Source organism: Lemur catta, chromosome 23 (assembly GCF_020740605.2).
Source record: "Lemur catta isolate mLemCat1 chromosome 23, mLemCat1.pri, whole genome shotgun sequence".
NCBI lineage: Eukaryota > Metazoa > Chordata > Mammalia > Primates > Lemuridae > Lemur > Lemur catta.
In genome coordinates, this window is record NC_059150.1 from 19,610,376 (window position 1) to 19,633,641 (window position 23,266).

A 23,266-nucleotide genomic window follows, 5' to 3' on the forward strand; every position below is an offset into this window, starting at 1 on the left:
TAGTATTCCCATTGTTCTCTAGTCCTTCCTTCATCCTTCCATTCCAGAAATATTATCTCCCTAACGTGAGGGGCTTGAGGATTGCAGCAGAGAAAAATCAGAGCTCCCTGCCCTCATGAAGTCACAATCCAGGACAGGTAGACAAACAGGCAATTACAATTCTACCTGGCAAGGGCCTGTGAGCAGAAGTCATGTGTCATTGGAGAAGTATACAGGTGGGACATCTATCCCCAACTTGTGGGGCCAGAGAAAATTCCAGAAGGAAATGACATTGAAGTTAAAGCTCAAAGGGCATAGAGGAGCTAACCAAGCTGAGCTCATCAGCAACAAGATACTAACCTGGACAAATATAAATTTTCTGTCCCTCACAGAGGTAGTATACTTTCTTCTTTAACATGATGATAAATATTCCTTGAGGATGCCGAGACCAAGGGCTGAGGTCACTGGATGGAAAGTTGAGACCCAGAGAATCTGCCAGTTCTCGAGTTACTTCTTCATGTCCTATAATAACAACAATAAAAAAATCAGTTATTGTCTCAACAGTTACCCATCGCTGTCCTTTAACTTCAGAATAACCCTGGATGGTAATCTCTTTCCTTTTAAGTCTAGAATATTAAACTTTTGGAAAGTTTGAGTATAAAACCTAAAGCTAAAGCTTATACCCATTGCTGATGTTAAAAAATTTTTTTATTGAAGCATCTGAAGAAGTATAAATAATTTTGGACATAATTATATACTTGCCTCTCTTGTGAGCTTTAAAAGACTTACTTAAATGATTTACTGGAGTAGTAAAAACCTAAGGATTCAGGAAATCTAAACATTCAAGTTTATGAGACCCTGGACTGTTTAGAAATTCAGCCCGACCAAAACTTATTTATTGAGGGGTAAGGGCTGAAGAAGATGGGGAGGGAGAACTTCAGAGCTTCTTAAAAAGTATTTGTTTTCTTTACCTTTTAAGAAACAGAAAATTTTCATATATTTTATGAAGTACTGAGAACTTTAAAAAATAACTTTCGTATTCCAAGGATGAAAATGGAAAAGAGACAAAGAAAGCCACTGGGACTTTAGGTAGTGACTGGTTTGGGTTGCCTTGGTGGCTGGTTTTATTCATATAAATTGCATTTTCAAGGAGAAGGGAGGATTAAAAATTAAAAGATACAAGGACTTGCAAGATTTAGAGTTAGAATTTTTAAGAGTTAGTCTGCTATTTTATTTCTGTGGAAGCAGTATTTCAGAATCCTTCTAGATGGTTTTCTCCATCTTTTATCCTAATGTAGTATATTTTCATGTTGAAAAGATCTGTATTTGGTTGGCCTTATTATTCACTCTTTTTTTTCTTTTTTGTCTGCTTTAGGAATTTGAAGTGATTGCCCAAATAAAGCTCCTGCAGTCTGCCTGCAACAGCTATTGTATGTCCCCGGACCCAAAGTTCATCCAGTGGTTCCAGAGGCAGCAGCTCCTGACAGAGGAGGAGAGGTGGGCTCACCTGTTGTCCATCAGGGTAGAACTGAGGTGTTGGCAAGGGGAAGAGGAATGCTGCATCTAATTCCTCATTGGGTCATTTATTCAACCACTATTTAGTGAGCAGCTACTAGGTTCTAGGGCCTCGGTTTTCAAAGGAGCATAGTGTAGCAGCAAACACTGAATTGACGGCATTAAAAGATGTGTTTTCAGATTCTTCTTCTGCCACTTACTTACCTCTGTAAACTTGAACAAGTCACTTTTCTTCCTTATCTTCACGATGCTTACCTGCAAAATGTTTATTTGTGAGGCTTAAATAAAATCATCTTTTGGAAATGCTTATTTCGTTAGAATGTTTATCATCACCACCACCGCTACCACTGTCACCGTGTTTGTTGCTATTGTTAATTGGTGACAGCTTTCAGGGGGCTTTCAGTGTAGGGAGAGAGACAGACTCATGAGAAATTAAAATAGGATGAATCACTAAAGTGCTGCAGGGCCTATAGGCAGGAGCAATTCATTTGGCCAAGGAGGCAGGGGGAGTAAGGAAGATATAAAGACATTAACATTTAACCTGGGCTGTGAAGGAGAGACAAGATTTCGCTAACAGAACTAGAAAAGAACATTCTGGACCGAAAGAGAATACAAGCAAAGGCCTGGTTGCCTGACATTCTTGGCATTTGGAGGGAGAGTAATAACTCAGATGTGGTTGGGACATGAAGAACAGGTTTCAACATAGTGGTCGACGAGCACAGAGAGGCACATGAGCTCCAGTGCTTTGCCTGTTGGCCCTAAAGGGTCAGTGCTTATCCTGTAGTCTGGTGGTTGGCAGATTGGTGTGCCGGCCGTATGTGGCCCACTGCCTGTTTTATATTTTTAAAGGGTAGAAAAAACCCAAAAGAAGAAGAATATTTTGTGACATGCAACAGTTACTTGAAAGTCAGATTTCAGTACCTATGTAAATAAAGTTTTATTGGAAGACAGTGCATTCATTTACATCCTATCTACGGTTGCTTTCGTGCTTTAAAGCCAGAGTTGAGTAGCTGCAGCAGAGACTGCATGGCCCACACAGCCTGAAACGCTTACTGTGTGGTCCTTCGCAGAGAAGTTTGCTGATCCCTGCTGTGGACCACGGGATTTCCTTGGACGGTTAGCATAAGGGAGAAATTGACTTTGCCAAAGAGGAAATTGAGGTTTAGAGCATTTGGGTTCATACTCAGGTCTGCCCGACTCTACAACCAAAGCTCTGAGGGCGGTTGTATAGTGCTGGGCACCCTTCCCCGCTCCCTAGTACCCACACACACCTACCGGCTGGCGCTGCACGCGTTCATAAAAGCCATTTCACATCAGATGGAAACTCCGCCTGTGCTGGTGGCAGTCGTACCTGCCTGGCATATAGATTCCAGAACCTGGAGCATTTTGAATTTAGGATATTTTGGCCATTCCAAATCATATTGATATGTCTTTCTCAATGCCTGTATCTATTCACTGAAGATTAGTTTACAAAGATCTCTTCTTTCATTTCGTTTATTTAGATGAAAGTTGAGTCATGTGCTCGTGTGGACAAATCCATGCACAGAGTGATGGGGTGGGGGTGGGGGAGGGGAGAGTCTCCCTGGCTCAGCCAGGGGATGAGGACAGTCAGGTGACAGAACGGAGCATTCGAGGTGTGCAGAATGGAACAGCCTCAAGCCTTGGGCCGGAGGATGCCCAGAAGTGAATTTGTAAAATTGGGCCATTAAGTCAGTACCCTCTGACATTTGTGATAGAACAGCACAGTATATATCTTTACTTTGAGTAATTAGAGCCGTCCTCTAAAACAAAACCAATAAATCGTGTGAATTGAACTCTGTTCCTCAATTCTCAAACTTCGGCCTCACGGAGTCCCCTCTCTTCCCCAGCTACGCCCTCTCGTGCGAGATTGAAGCAGCAGCCGACGCCAGCACCACCTCGCCCAAGCCTCGGAAGAGCATGGTCAAGAGGCTCAGCCTGTGAGTGTCGCCCGGGGTCCTGGGGACGAGTCCCATCAGAGTGGGGAGAGGAAGTGTATCCAACAGGGTCCCCTTGAGCCAGAGCCAAAGGGAAGAACACTTCGCTCATTTGTTACTTTATCTGTCACGAACTGAAAACATTTGCTGAATTCATTCATTTCTCTCTGCTCCTCTCTCTGGCGTCAACCACTGTTATCTCCTGCCTGGACCTCTCAGTCCTTACTGTCTTCTGGCTGCCCCCTTGTCCCCCAATCATCCATTCTCTGAATGGCCAGGTGGTCTTTTAAAATGTGCACCAGATTACATCACTTCCTTGCTTAAAACCTCCAGTGGTTTTATTTTAAGGTAAAACCCAAATTCTTTATCCTAGTTTGCTAGGCCTTATGTCTTGCCCCCAGACTTCCTTACAGTGCTGCCCTTTGTTCCCCAGCATTCAGCCATGCCAGTCTTCTCACCATCTGTCAAACCCACCAGGCTTGTTCCTGCCACAGGGCCTTTGCACTAACTGCCCCTGTGGCCTGGAATGCTCTTTCTGCATAGCCCGCTCCTTCAGATATTGGCAAAAATGCTCCTTCTTGAGAGAGAATCCTCTCTAGTGTTGCTGTCTCTGCTGACCACTCTCAGTCACACTGGCTGTTTCCTCCAGGGGAACACACAACCTGAGAACGAGAGCCTTGTCCCTCGTGCTCAGGGCTGTCTGCCCCACTGTGTGCCAGGCACACGAGTACCCTCGTAGCTGACTTCATAATACCCGTCTCCCTTCGAGTAAAATCCAGAGTCCTCACAATGCCCCACAAGGCCCTTCAGGATCTGCAGCCTGTGTCCCCCCGTGCCCGCCCGTGTCATGCCTGTCTGTCCTCATCTTTCCCTGCTCACTCTGCTCTTTGCACCGCAGTCACCCGCAGCTCCCTGAGCACACTGGACACGCTCTTTTTTATTTGCCCTTTCTTCTGCTTGGCTCACTCTTCCCCCGCATAGCCACGTGGCTCACTCCCTCACTCTCTGCAGAGAGGGGAAGGACAGTCGCCTTCTCGGTGAGCCTTCCCTGACCGCCCTTTGTACTACTATAACCTGCCCACCTACCTGCCCTTGGCGCCCTCTCTCACCTTCTCCTGCTTTGCATTTTCCATCACGTTTGCCTCCGTCTGACATGCTACGAGCTGTATGTGTCTGTGTATCATCCAGAAGCAAACTCTGCCAGGGCAGGCGTTTATGTCTGTTTCATTCATTGCTGTATCCCCAGAACCCAGAGTGGCACCTGGCACGTAGTATATGATTAAGAAATATTTACTGAATGAATAAATTGAGCCACGAGTCAGGGCTGTTCCAGGAGCAGTGCGTGTATTTCTCGTCCAATCCACAAAGCAGCCTAAGAGATTGGTCTTACTCCTACAGCCATTTCATGGATGAGGGAAGGGAAGCCCAGACAAGGTGGATATAACACGCTAGGAACTGGAGGATCTGGATTCAAGATTTGGCTCCAAAGCCAAGTTTATCACCTCTTTATCATATTGCCTCTTGGAAGCAAACTTTCTGAAGGAAGTCAGCAAAGAAAGATGCAATGGGAGTTAAAAAGTGGAAGAGGGGAGAAGAGGAGGGAGGGAAGGAAGGGAGAAAAGAAGGAAGGAGGAAGGGAAAGAGAGACTGTTAGTTTAATTAGACCCCGTGCTTTGATTGTAGCAATTTTTGTAGGATAACCTAGTTTCTGCCACGAAGTTGATTTCTTAGACATTTGACTTTTAAAGACATTAGACTAATGAATCTAACGAGGGAGAGGAAGTTAGTTCAAAGAAATGGGGGTTATAGTTTAATAAATTGGATCTTCTCTTTCACAGAGCTGTACCTGTGTCTGATCTTTTGGGGGCTGTAACCTGCGTTGGCCAGGGACAAGCAAGGACGGTGCTTAGGGAATACTGGACAGATTTTCATGGCAGAGTGGGCTGGGGCCACGGTGACTGGACAGACCCCAGCTCCACCAGTTACTTGCTGTGTGAACTTTCTGTTTCGTCTTTGGGGAGACGAGGATAATAATGTCCACCTTAGTGGCTTTTTGTGAAGCTCCTAAAACAGTGCCTAGCTCTCAGTGGGTGCCCTGAAAAGCTACCATTATTTTTTTATGAAACAAATAAGTTGATCTTTTCAAGGTTTGTTGTTGTTGTCAGGATTCTGACTGTTTTTATGGGTATCGCTACTTCCCAGCGATGCCCCTCCACCTAGCTCAGTGGGTCTCACTGAGACACAGAGGCAGCCATGGCACATGACCTTGAGTGTCATAGTCCCCGTCTAACGCATGCAGCCCCATGTTGGGCTTGGATGGCGTGATTTCCTACTCGGGCTGCTACCAATAGCAGGTGACAGGAGGCATCGAGGATTAGGTTGGAGCACGTGGTTTTGTAGAAAGCATATGGAAGGTAGTCCCGATGTCTTGCTAAACCTCTCTTCTTTATTCGGACGCCTGCCCTGGCCCTTCTGAACACTAGATTTATGAGCTTTTATATTCACCACTTGAGGGGAATTTTCCATAGTGTCTTGGTGTCTTTTCATCTCTGCAGCTGTGGGGGAGAATGAACTCTCTTTTGAGATAACCCGAGGGGCCTGACCAAGCCTTGTCGGCTGGCACGATTGTCCCGTGCACAGGGACGCAGGCTCCCTGACAGATGAGTCCAGGAACGCAGGGCATCCTGCTGGTCTGGCCCCTCTGCTAACTGAGACAAAAGAAAGAACTGGGAGTCTCTGGACCCCCTATGGCAGCTGGAGATCCTTAAGGGAAAAAACCTTGCAGTACAGGCACTTAATCCTAAGTAAGATTCTTGAGGTTCATTGGTTTCAACCACTGTCTCTTCCATCCTCCCAGTGCCTTCTTCTGGAACTCTCTTACACACATGTAGGGCTTCCTTATTTCCTTCTCTGTATCTTTTAATCTTTCTTTCTATATCTCTATCTTTTGATACTGATTTTTAAGGATTTTCATCAGATCTATTCTAGTTCTTCAACAGCTATTTAATCCTTCCACCAAGTTTTTAATTTAAGCACTATATTTTCCACTTAGAAGTGAAATGTTTTTCAAATTATCTTTTTGTTCTTTTGTCAGCATGCCTTGCTCTAAAATCCTGTCTTCAGTTTCTTATGTCTTTAATATTTTTAAACATACTTATTTTATAGCTTGGCCTATAGCAGACGCACAGATATTTGTTAAATCAATGAATAAATTATCAGTTTCTTTCCAACAGTTCTCAGCTCTGAAGTTCCCAGGAGTCTAAATCTGTTCCTCTTGACTCTCTCTTTGAGTGGAATATTTCCTTGAGAGTATTTTGTAGTTTTGTATTGTGAGCTCATCTTTATCAGGGAATTCTCTGAAACATGAGTTGAAGGTATACCCCTTCAGAAAGATTTCTTTCTTTCTTTTTTTTTTGTAAATCTAGTTCTACCTGGGGTATCACTGGCCTGAAAGTTCCTAACTCGTAGACCACATAAGTAGCAACTTGAAGCAAGGCACGGGCCCAGCTCACATATGATTTAAAGAGAGACATTTTTCTTCCTTCCACGCTCAGGCCAAGATAGACAGGCCTTTCTGTTGTCTTCTGATGCCAGTAGGAAGATGTTTTTCAAACCCATTTTCTTACTAAGGGTATAGCCCTTTGAGGGAGGGTCCTGGCTCTATGTGAGGAGTTTTGGTTCCAACTCTCCACCTTTCATAAGCAGAAGCCCTCATTCTTGGGCCCTGTGTATGTGTTGAAACCAATGACACTATTTGCCAAGACTGGCATTTCCTACCTCCCCAGCTAGAGCAGCTGCAGAATGAACTCACATACTTCTGGTTTTCAGTTCCTTCTTCATTTATGGCCTGTAGGGATTTCCCTTACTATCTTGCAATCTCAGCTAAAAAGAATTTGTAATATTTCTTACCTAGCTGTTTTATAGATGAGGGGTTTAGGTTATTGTAGGTCACCAGATTGTTGGAAATAGAAGTGTTCCTCCTTGGTTTCTTATCCAAAGCAGTGCCAGCCTATTTTTAAGCCCATGAAGTTAAATTCATGGTACAAAGTGATAGGGGTATGGTAGATGATATTTTGATCCTGCCAAAGTGGTCCACAGACTTAAAAGGTGGAAGACCATCGACCTAGAAAAATCTCAGATTGATGCGGCCCTTCAGTCAGCTAAATAATCTGTGTGTTCTTTGAAGTTAGAAGTAACCTATTGGGACAGGGTGTTTACTATTATTTGTTAGCAACTTTATAACAAAGGTTTTCCTAAAACAATGATGACAGAGCACACAAGATTGAGAAAACATCAAGGGCTTAATCAACACAAAATACTTGCTTAATCATGGATTCCGGTTTTGTAACAGCCCGAATGCTTGGCGTTGTTTTCTGCAGACTATTTCTGGGGTCTGACATTATCGCCAGTAACACTCCCACCAAAGAGCAGCCCAAGTCCACCGCCAGCGGGAGCTCTGGTGAGAGCATGGACTCCGTCAGCGTGTCATCCTGCGAGTCGAACCACTCCGAGGCTGAGGAGGGCTCCGTGACTCCCATGGACACCCCTGATGAGCCTCAGAAAAAGGTATATACTTAACCCTTTGCGTAATTCCTAATGCAGGCACGTGACACGGTATTTGCTACATAAGGAATGTCTGCTTTTATTACTCTACAGTATTTTGAAAGTCATGCTTTTAAAAGGTGTCAAAAGCGGAGTTCAATTTGGGGATACGTCCCTTATAGAAACAGGTATAAAAGCAGTAAGCATGTTTGTTTATTCATTTGGCCTTTGAAATATTGTTTTAAACCCACATCTAAAGGCACTGAAGGAGACTTTATTTAGGAGAAGTAGGGTTACTTGGAAGGAGCAAAAGGTCAAAGGTGGAGATATATCAACTTCTTGGTGTCATACTTGTCTTAGCCAAGCCTTTACCACAACAGTAAATCACTCCAAAACTCAGTGCCTTAAAATAACCACCACTTTGTCTCTCTTACGTATCTGTGGGTTGGGTCGGGTGATCTGCGTTGGGCTTGGGCCTAGGTCAAGGATTTGGTCCAAGTCTACTCCACCTGCCTCTGATTCTTTTTAGAGTAATGGGCTACCCAGGACATGCTGCTAGCTTGCTAAGACAGATGAGCGAGAGGGCAAGCCCAAGCCCAAAGCACTCACCAAGCCTTTACTTGTCAGACCTATCAACATTCCATTGCAATTCCAAAGCGGTCATGTGGCCAAATCCCACATAAGTAAATGGGGCGGGGAAATGGGCTCCATGTTTAGTGGGCGGAGCTGTGCAGTCCCAGGGCAAAGGGCACGGATGCAGGAGAGGATGAGGGATTGGCAACAGTGATACAGTCTGGGATGTCTGAAAGGAAGGGAAGTGATGAGAAGTGATAAAGGAATTCCCATAGACAGTTTCTGTTTTCCATGACTACATAAATAACATTTTTTAAAAAACCTAAATATCAATCTTAATCTCCTAAACACATCTACTTCAATCCATTGGTCAAGGAGCCTGGTTCAGGGACATCTACTTTGACGTGTCTAGAATTTGCACCCTGTTGGAGAGGTTTCTGGCCCACCAGACCTGCTTCGTAGTGACTTCTGGCCCCTGGCTTACACTTGGGTCAGTGAGGTAGGGTGTTGGTAACAGTTCCGTCATTTGGTTTGTATCAGCTGCTCCGGAAGGCAACCTGTGTGTTGCTTCACATGGAGTTACATAAGTAACAGTGGCAGCCTGGGAACCCTCAGCTGACTTTTGCATGAAGCAGCCAATCTGGAAAGGGCATCATACGCAGCACTCATCGAACTGAGGTGACTCCGATGCTTCTCCAGTTGGATTTCTCAGCCGTCTGCTTTGAAATCCAGGGGGTACAATCCTTCGTGCTCCAAATGTTGAAGGGAGAGCTCTGTGAACTCCCAGAGTGGCCATTATCTCCAAAGGCACGTTTCCTAGACTGGGGGTATAATCCTTCTCTGTGACTTGACATAGAACATTCTAGATTTGTCAAAATCTAGAATAAGGTCTCATCATTCACTTTTTCACAGCTTCTTCAGCCTTATAGGCCCCATTTCTGATGATGGGCACTGTAGGAAAGTGACATGGGCACTTTCCCACATCTCTGTGGGGTTTCTCTCTGCCTCTCTGGGGCGGAGAGGGAACCACATTCACTGCCGGTGCTGCAAGGTAGGTGCATTGGTCCAGATCATCCCTTTAGACCATGCCGAGGCCCAGTGGGCTGTCACGTGCGCACCCCTGGCTTCATCCGTCGTCACGCTGGCTATTTCGTTTCTTGCATAAGTCACAGCCTTTTATTCTTTGGACGAACCTTTCTCAGAGTCATACGTGTCTGTGGATTCACAAACATGTGATTGACTGGGCCCAAGTGGTTCCTGGGCTGCAGCATCCCCGCGTGCTAACTGCAAAGGCCCTCAGTTCTGCTCAGTGCAGAGCCGGACCGGGATGACCTCTGCAGTCCCTTCCTGCTCTGAGACCCTGTGACAGTCACCCTCCCCAGCAGCCCTCCAGACTGTCACCCTTCCTTTCCCACAGACTACACCATGAGGTCACTCTGCTTCAAAGTGACATATAACTTGATTTGCATTTCTTTCTCATTCCCCTGATCATGATTTCTAAACATTGATCTTCACACTCCTCACTCCTTAAATTCTCAATAAGAACATAGGGGCTCCTCAGGTGGTCTGTTTGGAGCTGCCACGAGCCATGCATCCTCAAAGCTTTATCTTAATCATAAATATCACCAGAATCATGGCAAATCAAAGGACAAGAGTTTAGATAGAGGATAATGAAGGTGAAAAATTAAACCAAAAATCGGAAAATGGACCATCGTAGCTAATACATTTGCAAGCAAAGTTATGCTATTAAAATGATCCCTCATTAGTTAGACCACAAATTGAACCACTAAGTTGATTCACTTAGTAACATAAGGGGGGAAAACAAACCCAAATGAAAAACGTGAACTAAACTATATTGTGTTAGAGCCACAGTTAGACTCTTACCTATCAGAATTGTTACATCCGCTTGCTGGCTCTGATTACTACCCATGCACTTGACTTTAAGGTATAGTTATGCTATTGAAAGAAGACGGCCGCAAGAAATCTGATAGACTCCATTTTACCCAGAAGCCTGATAATCAGAAAGCTAAACTTCTGGACTCTGTTTCCATGGAAGGACAGACAAATATGAAAGAAATTAATAAGTTGTTTGTTTTTTAAATGACTTCCAGAATCTTTTATAGAATTAATATGGTGATATGGTGTAATTTAGCTTAATTCATTCCAAGAAATTATTTGTAACTTTCTACAATAAGAATTGATATTTAAAATGATTCAATTTAATGATTTTTTTTAGGAGGGGAATACCTCCTACTGAGTTTTAAACATCCTCTTTCTTTGGTAATTGGTATTGTATGTATGATAAATGTATAGTTAATAAGAAAAGCACCTTAATTGTAGTACCACACTCCTTAATTGTCCTTGATGTACAACATGAAAATGTGTGTAACTGGTTCTAGTAGCAACTGTGGACAGTGGAGGAACTGCGCAGAGGCTGTGTTTCTTTGAGCAAGTCACTTTATTTCTCTAAACTTTACTCTTCTCATCTTTGTAATGGGAGATTAAAATGAGATAAGATACATGAAAGCTCATCACCAACCTCGCAGTGGGAAACAGCAAGGCAGCGGCGTAACACATTAGTGTCTAGCAACAGCAGACTGAGCCTTGGCTGTGTGCCTGCCCTGTGAATTTTGTGGGAGTCGGGGAAGTTGCGTGCTGGTCCTGGGGGTGCTGTCAACTGTCTGTGTGAACCTGGAGCCCCAGTCTTCTCTCTGGGTCTCAGGTTCCTGAGCAGTAGAAAGGTGACAGGGCCAGGTGGTCTCCAAGGGCCTTTCCTGCACCAACGTTCCACGCAGAGCTGTAGAATCTGGGGTCCTTATCTTAAAAACTTCTGAAAATACAGACATTTCCTTCCTCCTACAAAATCTGACTGCAAAGTGGACCCAGGATAGAATTATCTGTGGGCAGAACAATATTGAGCACGGTGCAGGCTCAAGACCGGAGGACGGAATGACCTGTTGGTGAGGCTTTCGGCTTCGGGAGCCCATGTTGCCTCTAGTTTCTGGTGTCTGCTGCCACCTGCTGGTCAACGTCCATAAGAACAGCTAAAAACTAGGGAAGCCGGGGAGCCCTGCACGGATATAGAGTGATGAGGTCACACTGAGTCACTGATGGGCATCTGCCACTGGGTGTGGGGGGTGTTTACACCGGGGACAAGATACATCTGTGCTGTGGGCTGCTGTAGAGGAAATAACCGAAGTTATTGGTCTTGATATCTACCTCTGCTTTGAAAACTGTAAAGCACCCTGTTGGCCAAGGTTCTAATCTGTTTTCTTCTGGGCTGTGTTCACTCTTCCAGCTCTCTGAGTCCTCCTCCTCGTGTTCCTCCATCCATTCCATGGACACCAGTTCCTCAGGGATGTCGTCCTTAATCAACCCCCTCTCCTCCCCTCCGTCCTGTAACAACAACCCGAAAATCCACAAGCGCTCCGTCTCCGTGACGTCCATTACCTCGACCGTGCTGCCTCCAGTTTACAACCAGCAGAACGAAGACACCTGCATAATCCGCATCAGCGTGGAAGACAACAACGGCAACATGTACAAGAGCATCATGGTAAGGAGCCGCTCTTCCATGTAGAGTGTGTCTGTGTCTGCCCGCCATGCAGACCAACACCCTGACTGTGCACAACGTTAGCACATGTGCATTCACAGCATAAATATGTATACGTACTCAGTCTGCCTGAGTGTAGGTTAATGGCGTATTTATACAAAAATATATATCCCAACACTACGTCCGGGATATAATTTTGATATGTCGAAAAAATGCGGAAACATTCATTGAGATCAGTGTCATCCTTTTCAAAATCATCAGTTTTTTTTCAAAAGGTGATTTAGATTTATTCAACAAGTAGTCAATAATATATGTATTCACTAAAAAATAAATAAATAAATACCTACAGTCAAAATGATCCATTTTGGTGATTGTATAAGAGTATTCCGGGGAAGATGCCACTGCTTCGCACCTTCTTGGAAGTCTCCCTGTGTCTGGATTTAGAATTGAATTTCTGCGCAGTCTTAGCAGGGCACTCCCTGGTAGCAAGTTTTTGTCCTTTAGTTATTTGGATCAAACCTAGTTAATAAAGCAGATGATCAAGCTGGAAGTACAGTCTGGGTCAACGAGAAACTATGCTTATAAAATGAGACTGGCCTTTTTGAGATTCTTGCGAAAACTGTGTGTTTCTGAGGACAATCCCAATGATTTAATAATGGCTGCCATTTTGGAATACAGACAGAGCCTCTCCTGGCAGTGACCTTGAGTGTATAAAGTCTGGTATATTTATCACAAGAATAGACTCCTTTGTTTATAGGAGATCATAAATTGAAAATAAGATTCTCCTTTGCAGCAGAATCCCACAGCGAGTTCTGCATCTCTCCTCATCTTCATCACTCCCCTCTCTGAGGGCGCACTGAGTGTGCACAGGCTCGGGTCCGAGTAGGACATGAGTGGTACGGAGTCACTGTCTTCATATTTCAAAGAATACCTTTGCTAACTCATTCTCTGAATAAATAAAATATTGACACTTATTGTGTGCTGGTCATTGGTCCAGGCTTTGGAGGTAGGAGATGAATGAGACATTTCTGTCTTGGACGAACTGATTATCAAAAAGGAGCTCGCAAAGCGTTATTCACAATGCACCAAATCCTCTGGTAGAGGCCAGACCAGACTGTAAAGGGCCTCACGGCCACACAAAGGATTTGTGTTAGTCCTCCAGGCAGTAAGGTCTTATTGAAGGCTTTTAAGTGGCAATCAGCTTTGCTGAGTAGAAGAGTAACTGTCATTGTGGATGCTTGTTGCTGGAGTGTGGGGGTAGATGGGCGGCGGGGAAGCAAGCTAGGAAGTCGCTGTCGTGTTCTGTGTAGGAGGCGATAAGGGCTTGCATGACAGTCACGTGGCTGGAGACGATAGGGATTTCCAAAGGCTTTTTATGCAGTAAGATTGTAGAATCCATTCTTTCGTCATCAGCCTTGTGGGTACTGTTGCGGAGGATGAGGAAGAGGGAGGACCAGGCCGTCCAGGCAGCGTGGCGGTGAGTGGGTGCGTCAAGCGAGATACGAGGGAGGTGGTTTTGAGGGCGTTTAAATTGGAGGTAGTAGTAGGACATGCAGATGGCGTCGTCTGAGGAAAGGTCAGAAACGTGGGCTGGTGCAAGGCTGGTGCTGGGGTCCAACACTGGGAGTCACCCAGCCCCACAGGGTCCTGTGGGGGCGCGTGTAGGATGCGCAGAGCTCAGGAGGTAGTGAGGAAGGGGCTGATCAAGGAGCACCAGCGGGGGAGGAGAACCACAGGGCAGCCAAAGTCATCGGTGTCGTTATCACATTTTCAGCGTGGTCTGTCTCACGGCTTCTCTTACATATGCCAGCCAGAGAGGAGTTCCGCCTGTGTAACTCCGGGCTGTCTCCGAATGACAGCGTGGACTGTTAGTCTCGGGACATGCCTGGTCAGCACGTGCTCTGTCTGGGGAGAACTGGGAGTGCTTGAGGGGTTTCACGAACCCCTACTTCCCCACAGGGGGCTTGGGTTGTGTGTGCTGAGTGCTGGCATGATCCCCCTAACAGATGATCCCCCCAGATTCCTTTCCCAGCACGTGGGCTGCCTGTGCGAGAGTAACGTCTCCTGCCGACCCCTTCCTGTGGCCCTTTATAGTGCCCAGGTGGTGCCACTCACCTTCCGTAAAAGTCCCCCCAGCCCATCTCCCAGGCTGCTTCTGGACAGATGACACACCGGTCTAGGTGCGTCCTGCATATCAGTGGGCCTTCGAAAGAGAGACTTTAATCCACAGGGATTCCCTTTGTGAAATTTATTATACACATGCCGTTGACCAGAGGATGGAAGTGATGTAATCCAGGTGTAGCCTAGATTAGCAGTTCTCAAACTTTTTCGTCTCAGGACCCCTTTATGCTCTGAGAAAGTATTGAGTGTTCCAAAGAGCGTTAGGCTATGTAGTTTGAATTTAACACATCTGATATTAAACTGAGAATTTTTCAAAATATTTATTCATTAAAAATAATGAACACATTGCATATTAATGTAAATTGTATTTAATGTCAACAAAAGCAAAAAGACAAACAGCATCTCAGTATTATTATGAAAATAATTCCGATTGCGTGGATCGCCTTAAAGATCGCAGGTACCCCAGGGGCCGCGGATGGCACTTCTGCTGGCCTAGAGGACTTGCTGGCCAGGAGCAGCCAGGGTCCCCTGAGCCCAGGCCCTTCAACAGAAAGCAGGAGGAGCAACACTTCAACCCTTGTGAAGTCGTCTCCTCGGTGACCGTGGATAAATGTCTCCCACCACCGTGCCCATAGCTCCTTCTAAATGACCTTTTCTCCCTTATGTCAGTCACAGAGTCAGTCTCCCCAGGTCCCTTCACTAGGGAATGCAGCATTTATGGTCACAGGCAGGTACAGGAAGGTGACACGCACACACCATTCAGTACCGCAGCCACTAGCCACGTGTGGCAATTGAGCGTTTGAAATGGGAATGGTCCAAACTGAGATGAGCTGTGAGTGTAAAACATACACTGATTGTGAAGACTTACTACTAAAAAACGTTAACCATCTTAACAATATTAATATTGTTTATATGCTGATTATTTTGGATGTATTGGGTGAAATAAAATATATTATTAAAGTTAATTTACTTTTTAAAAAATTTTTTTATTTACTTTTAATGAACATTTACCACCAAGGTTTACATGTTGCAAGTAAAAAAACAAAACAATCTTTGAAAATAGTGTTGTGAAACCTGCATACCCATTGTAAATGGATGCTCAGTAATTATTGGCCAGCTTGTAAAATCCTAGCTGTGAACTCAAATTTTTCAGCGACTGAGAAGTACTGACTATATTACAATGGTAATTCTTGAAAATATTCATTCTCTTTCAAGTACCAGCTTAGATTAGAGATCTAATTCTACCTTGTTAAAACCTTTACACAAGTGGGACCGTACGTCAATAAGAAACTTGGGAGGCTCAAGAATACAGGGTTTTGTTTCTAAATTATGAATTATTTCATAATTCATAGTTATGAATTCATAATTCATAATTCCATAATCTAGAAGCCATATCTAAAAGTAGTATCAGACTGTGAAAATTCAATTCGAAATCAAAGGTTAATTTACTTTTAAAAAACTTTTTAACTATGGCTACTGGAAACTTAAAATTAGACACGTGGTTCACATTCTCTGTCTATAGGACAGTGCTGGTTAATATATCAGCATAAGGGTGCACGACTGAGCTGTTTATGCTGATCATAATCATTTGTTCCCTTCGGTAGCTTTCATGGTGCAAAGTAATAAACACCCCAGGAAAGCCCTTGGCCATCCCGTTCTCATTTGGACACAGCTGGGGGAGTTTAAGGTAAAGAGAATGAGGGCGGCCTGGCCATCTCTTTATACAACTTAAGTCCGCCGTAGCCTCTCATTCATCCCAAGTGCTGTCCTTCCTCCTCCCGTTTTCTGCTCTGCTAGTCCAGTTTGACCCAGCTTTGGCAGTATACCCTTTAGACCATCAAAAACCATATTTTTCTCCTTTAGAATTTTGTGTGCACCGCTTTTTCCCATGTAAATAAATACGCCGGATGTTTTGGTAATAGTCAAGTGAGCAAGAGCTGTGTGTCTTACAAGGACGCCATTGTGGTGCGTGCTGTTTATCGAATCACAAACACCAGCTGCTGCCCAGGGTCAGAGGGAGGCATCTCGGCACTGCCATCCCCGGGCTCACAATGGCGGAGTTTCTTGGAGGAAATTAGACTGTGTGTGTGTGTGTGTGTGTGTGTGTGTGTGTGTGTGTGGCTTTCTCTCTGTAGTCCTCTTACCTCCTGGAGAGAACAGCTTTTATTTTTAAGTAAGAATAATCTGAATTTTCATTCACTTCTTTCAAATTTAAAGAAATCACCCAAGGTATATGCCTATGTCGGCTCTCTTTTCCTATTGCCCTGAACACCCTGCAAATAGTGGGCGGGTGGGACAACATCGGAATTGGGGGTTAGGTGAACCTTTACGTGTGCTTTGAAAATACTTAGAAGCTGCTTTTTATTTAAGCAAAATTTACATACACAGATCTTGAGTGTTCAGTTTTTTGAGGTTTGCTGACTATCTACATCTGTGTAACTTACTGCCCCAAATCTAGATCCAGAACATTCCCATTCCCCTCAAATTTCCTTGTGCCCCCTTAACCTTGAGGCTAGTTTTCTAATGCCACATGTTAGTTTTTCCTGTTTTTGAAAGAATGGACTCCAGTAGTGTGTAATCTTTCGTCTGTTTTCTTTTGCTCATGGTGATGTTTTTGAGATTCATCCACATTGTTGCACACGTCAGTTCCTAGTTCTTCTCAGTCGTTCAGCCGCGTTCTGTTGTGAATAGACAGTTTCTTTGTCCGTTTGCCGGTTGATGGAGATTCAGACCGATTGTAGTTTTTAGCCATTGTAGATAAATCTGCTATGAATGTTTGTGCACAAGTCCTTTTATGGACGTACATTTTTATTCCTGTTGGTAAACAGGAGCGGGGTGCTGAATCCTAAGGTCACTTGTGCTTTTTGAAATAGTGGGCAGCACTGTAGCTATTTCCATCCCACAGGTCATAACCAGGGCCACAGAGGCAGTTCTACAGGTAGGGATGATTTCGGCCCATCCCTGATAATGCTTCACGTTTTTCACAACCCCTCATGTATATTCTTTCGTTGGAGCTTCAAGCAGTGCTGGGGCGCCAGGCAAGGCAAGCCTTCTCTCCACGTGAATAGTGCAGGACTCTGCGATTCGGGGATTAGGTGACTTGCCCATCATCTTTCGGCCACTAAGGGCTAGAACCTGGGAGCGCCAGCTCTGGGTCCCATTCTCTTTCCACTAGTCCACTCTTCCTGGAAAGGCGCGTGCAACACAAGACAGCAAGAATAAAGAGGCTCAGGAGAAACCTTTCGGGAAACGCATGCAGCTAAGTACTTTACAAGCCCGTTCATTGTCGTTGCAGTTGACGAGTCAGGATAAGACCCCCGCGGTGATCCAGAGAGCAATGCTGAAGCATAACCTGGACTCAGACCCAGCCGAGGAGTACGAGCTGGTGCAGGTCATCTCGGAGGACAAAGGTGGGCGCGCGTTCCTCCTTGGGGAGGCTGCCAGCGGCGTGACCGTAATGCTCCCCGGTTTAGAAGGCAGAAAATGGATATAGTGTCTTTTTTATTGGAATCTAGTGGTGGTTTTTAATCCTGCAGAAGTGAACAACCATTCCATAAGCTTGTAGAATTAAGCATCTCAAGCTGCTCCCCCATTCCCCAACTCTTGTTCGTCCTGCAGTTTTGCTGAGACTTTCTCCTGCCCATGATAAACTCATCAAACGTTTTTGCAGGAAGCCGTCTCTCCCCGCGTCAGGAGGTGGAGGGTAGGTGGGGAGTCTGTTGGGTTTCATAGATGGCCACGTACCTCCTTTACCCAATAACGTGTTTCTGAGTTGTATGTGAACCTGAAACTTAGTTCCTATGTTTTCTCATTGTTTCAGTTAATCATTTGTGGGAGACTTTATTCTTGATCCATCTGCAAATAGCAAAAGATTCTTTATCTCACACTGAGGCAAAGAACCGGTGCTCTACGAAAAGCCTCAGTACGCCTGTGAACACATTGCTTAAAGAAATTCCTTTTATGAAGACTCTGGGCAAATAATCACCCCTGAATATATCTGTTTACTAATTTGAATTGGGTTTGCATTTCTTGAGGAGGGAACAGGCTGATGCCTCTATATCTTGCCCTGTCATAGAAAGTGACTCAGTCAGGATAAGTCTCTTCTCCAAGTGCAGAAGGAGCAGCAAATGTCATTGACTGAGGCCAACCCTTTCCGCTGACAGACTTGCAAAAGCAACAACACAAGCATCTTATGCAGGGCTGTGTGCATCTACAAGCAGTCCTTCCTGTAGATGCAATGAGGAAGAACACAACTTGGGGTATGGGATCAGCACATCGCCTATGGCTCCATCTTGGGCTTAGAGGCGAGTGGCTGAAATTAGACTAGTATCTTTGCCTAGAGATTGAAAGCTACAGCCTCTGAGAAAATCCTTTTTCAACTTCCTCTGAGAAGTTTTCTCATTTCTCATTCGTTCAGCTGAGCCCTAGGCTTGGGGGCAAAACTTTCTCAGTTATGACTTTCTCAGTTAATGTAGTTACAGTTAAAATCTTAAGCCTGAAAAGTGGTCTCAAGTTTTACCTTGTCACCTACAGCACAGCACTAAACTGAGGCCGGTGGGGCTAAGGATCAGGAGTCCCAGGGTGCAGCCTGGACCCAGCTCTGCCCACCAGCTGTGTGGTCTCAGGCAAGACACTGGACCTCCCGGGGCCTTGGTCCTCAGTTAGTGAAAGGGACACCACAATACCCTGCGGGTTCCTCACGGATCACAGGGCGGGTCTGAAGATAACAGGAAGTAACGTACCTGAAAGTGCTTTGGGGAAACGCTGAGTGATACATAACCGTGAGGAATATTATTGCTGACCCGCGAATATGTGGGCAGGGGCATGGGGACACTTCGAAGGGGTTATTCTTTATGCAGCATTTGTGCATAGAATGTACCAGAGTCACTTAGAACTGATCGCATCAGTCTTGCTGCAGGACCTCAGTGTTTAAATCTAACTTAGGGCTCCCTTTGTCCGGTTCCATGGCCAGATGCCTCCCCCCTTCCACTGCCACAAAGCTCGATTCGCATATTTTACCTTTTTTATTTCCTACTTGTTTTTTCACATACTCATTAACCCCAAGTGTTAAATATGATATACTGTCTTTTAAAATTAAAGCGAACCAAATTAACTTTGCTTTGATAATTTCATATTACACTTGGGCTAGTCTTTCTTCTGAAGTTGCAGCTGTCTAGTTGGGAATCGCTGAAGTTAACAATAGTTTAAATGCGAGCACATATATGCTGTCTTACATGGATGCTGTTTAATGTTAACATGCAAGCTCTGGACAAAGCAGTGACTCCACTTGGGATTAATTATACATATTTTGATATTCCAAGTAAAGAATTCTGGAATGTTGTAGATTTTCTGTTTTTTTTCTTTGTCATTGGGTTCTCTTAGTCTTTGAGAAAATCTGCTTACTGGAGTGGAAAATGGACTACAGGAGGAAGGAAACCCGGGTTCTAGTTCCAGTCCTGTTGTTCATTAGCTGTGATCTTGAGAATGTCCTTCAACTTCTTTTGGCCTCTGTTTCCTACTAATATTTTCTTCTACCTTTAACATTCTGTATTTGAACATTTAGTTTATGGGGTGAATTTCTAAAATCAGTTTGTACTTAATTTTTTTTATCGGGATTGAGACATTGTTAGGACCAATTTTAGGGGTGGCATTGGTGATCATTGTCTGGTTTGGGTCACATCCCAGGGACAAAGGTCCATCGTCCCAGCTGTGTGTCTGGGCAAGATTTCTATCTGCCACTATCAGTGCTGAGCTAACCCACACAAGCTGACTACTTTTTTCTTTCCTTATCGTTTTCAGAACTCGTGATCCCAGACTCGGCAAATGTCTTTTATGCCATGAATAGCCAAGTGAACTTTGACTTCATTTTACGCAAAAAGAACTCCATGGAAGAACAAGTGAAACTGCGCAGCCGGACCAGCTTGACATTGCCCAGGACAGCTAAACGGGGCTGCTGGAGCAATAGGCACAGCAAAATCACCCTCTGAAGGGAGGGACCGCTGGCCCTTTGCCTGCCAAAGGCAGAGTGGGGCTGCGAGCAGGCTGTGGTGATTGCAATACCATCCAGTGTTAGAGGAGCATCGGTGCAGTCAGCAGATATTTATCGAGTCCCTGTCATGTGCAAAGCACTACGGTAGGCATTATGGGGAAATGGGAAATGAATCCGACATGAAAAGGATGAATGACTCACTGATTTCTCTTTGACCTATTTGGGACCAAAATGCAAAATTATCCACATTTGTAAATATATATATGCACACATATTTGGTATGTATGTGTATATATATAAATATATAAGAGGGACTTTATGGGATATTCTGGACTACAGAAAAACAAATTTGCACAATGGCCTGGGAAGCTGAGGTCACTTTTTACAGGGAAATAGAAGGAACTGAGAACCTCGTCTCCTATCTTCCAAGTAAATGAAATCAGTTCTGGGAACACAGAATGTCCTTTGTGCCAGTATTACAAGAAGTCCAAACTTTATTTTTATAAAGGGAGAGGATTACTTTCTCAATCAAGTGCCACCAGATAAAAACAACTGCAGAGGCTGGAACTGCCACAGGCCGAATGAAAGGCCGCTTTGGAAAGGTTTGGATGAGTCCGTGGCCTCCAACCTCTGCCCGCCTCTGCCGCTTTCTGCCACCCCAGGGAGGGACAGGAGGAGCTTCCGGTCCATCTGCTCCACTGGTCTGGCCGTCACGACACTGCTGGAGTCAACACAAGCCTGTTTCGATTTCTGGCAACCCCACTGTGTTTCTGTTTTCTCCCCTAAAGAAGATATCATCATCATTATTGCACAAATAGCCGTGTTCTTTGGCAACATAGCCAGAAAAGAAAGTGCAAAAGAATGGTGACTCATTTGGATTCTTATCTGTCTTGGATCTTCACTACTTCATTGCCTTTTCTGATTGCCTTTTGCATGTCCAGCTGTATGTCTGGCGTCTTCTGCCATCTGGAGCCTGGTGCCTCTATGTTATGTGCAATTTGTTCCTCAGGTGTGGAAGTTTCTACTGCGATTGACTACATGTGATCATTTTGAGCCTGTGAAAGATGTCTTAGCAGTGATTACCCTGTTAATAGCCCCTTGGACGGCGTTCCCTGCTGATAATAGCAGCCTATTTTACTTACTAACTTTTACAGCATTACTGTGCCCCAGCCATGGGGAAAGAAATGGGGCTTCATGTATGATCTAAATCATTTCTCAAAGAGGTACATTCTTCCAGATGGAACCAATAACTTTTTTTTTCCAGATCCCCCCACTTGCTATCACAGTGTCACTGTTAAATGACGTTTTTGTCTCTAGTAACACCATCACACTCTCCCTTCCAAATCTGAGCTGTGCTGGGGTTTGAACTAAAAGCCATATGTGGGATATTGACATGTATAAGAAGCACTTTCAGAATGTTGTCCTTTTTAAGAAAAAACTCTCAAAATACCAGTTTTTATTCCAAAAATAAAGAGAATGAACCCAGAATATGAAGTGCAGATTGTAACATAGAGCTTTTTTTTTCCCCCCTAATCCTGTAATACAGCTCCCAAAGGTTGTGTGGGATTTATGTTATGTAAATAGCTACAAGAATTATGCAAGAAACACCAGGGAACATTTAGAGATTTGTGGCAATGGACCAAAGAATGAGCCAGGAAGTCCTGAGACTTCCTTTGGTCTTTCTAGGAGACTGGACTGTGCATTATATAGACTGACTGGTTCCAACTAGGCAAAAAGCACTTTCTTCTGTTTGCAAGGCTTGTCCAGTTTGTGCTTCTGTGCTCGGCGGAGAGATGGCCAGGTGACGGCTATCATGGAGACTGAAGTAAATGTAGCCTCAGCCTGATTTTCTCGGTGTGAAGGTCAGAAGGAAGATACAAATCTATTGGCCTGGTTTAGGGTGTGGCTACCAAGACATACATTGTTGTGCCCGTGTGCTCACCCTGTGTATTTATACTGTATATGTAGAGTCTAGATTTATATACTGCAATGTAAAAATATATATATATATTTACCTTTTTTTAAAAGACAATGGAAATTCCAAGTAGATAAAACATAGCTTCATTTATTTAATGACACTTTAAATGTCTTAAACCTGTTTCCTGGTGGACATCCGGGTAATGCTTTCAGCTGCTCGCATGCTGGTCTTTCTGCACCTCCCTCATCTGTTTACCTTTTGGTTAAACTAATAAACTGGTTTGGGACTTGGTTGGCTTGTGCTGCCAGACCCAAAGGGATTGTATCTGGAGTGTTAATCAGGTGGGTTCTGGGTTCCAGATATGTCAGTAAGCCTCCTGGAAGCCCACTCGGGATCACTTGGCGGGAGCAAAGGGAAAGCCAGTGGCAGAGCTGGGAGGGTCCTTCCCACTGGCAAGTGTCGTCAGTCTTTGGGGAAAAGAATGGTTTCCTTAGGGAAGTGCAGTCCGAGCTGATGCTGTGCTTGACTGCTTTCTTAGCAGTCAGGCAGTGGGGACACTTTCCATAAAATCCCACTTAGAATGAGGATCCAAGGTAGTGCTTTACCTTCCAAGAGCCTTTCCCCCACTCTGCAATGACTGCCATCTGCTTAAAGAATTAAATGAAACCTCCCATGGTGCCCCTGAAGCCAGGACCTCTGTGGAGAGAGGAAAGGCATTCCCAAAAGGATTAAACTTGTAATTCTTGTAAATTACCCCATGTCATTTCCCAACAGTCATTCAGTCTAAGGCCAGCTTCACCTAACAGATACACAGTGTTGTCAGTTGTCCTGTTGTTTTCAAAAAGTTCCCAGAATCATTTTCCAATGGATTCCTAAATGGACCCAAATTATCCAACTTTCTGGGCCCTTGTGGAATTTTGAGGGAGCCAAGTAGGTGTTTTAATAATAAGAAATTGATAATATGAGGTGGGCCAGGAAAAAAACAAGGATTTTTGTCTTTGGTACTAGGTGACTATTTTTTCAAGATCATTCTAGAAAACTAGTTCCCCTCTTTTGCCTCTTTATAGGAACTGGGCCTGGTAACTTTTTGTCTGAAGGAATAATGTCCTAAAACTTCCTTCTCT

The 23,266-nt window shown here is 44.5% G+C and overlaps 1 protein-coding gene across 5 annotated transcripts in view; it reads left to right on the forward strand.

Moving 5' to 3' along the window:
- The window catches only part of RGL1 (ral guanine nucleotide dissociation stimulator like 1), a 150,166-nt gene extending 127,705 nt beyond the window's left edge, over nt 1-22,461 (forward strand). For 4 of the 5 annotated variants that reach the window (XM_045536386.1, XM_045536390.1, XM_045536385.1 and 1 more), the window contains 6 exons: nt 1,355-1,476; nt 3,363-3,452; nt 7,829-8,015; nt 11,863-12,117; nt 17,531-17,645; nt 20,035-22,461. In XM_045536386.1, the coding sequence (XP_045392342.1) occupies nt 1,355-1,476; nt 3,363-3,452; nt 7,829-8,015; nt 11,863-12,117; nt 17,531-17,645; nt 20,035-20,222 (957 nt within the window). In that variant the 3' untranslated portion in view covers nt 20,223-22,461. Of the gene's footprint in view, nt 1-1,354; nt 1,477-3,362; nt 3,453-7,828; nt 8,016-11,862; nt 12,118-12,907; nt 13,355-17,530; nt 17,646-20,034 lie in introns of those variants that run through there. The other variant, XM_045536388.1, reaches the window with a different exon arrangement.
- Nucleotides 22,462-23,266: the final 805 nt, after the last annotated feature.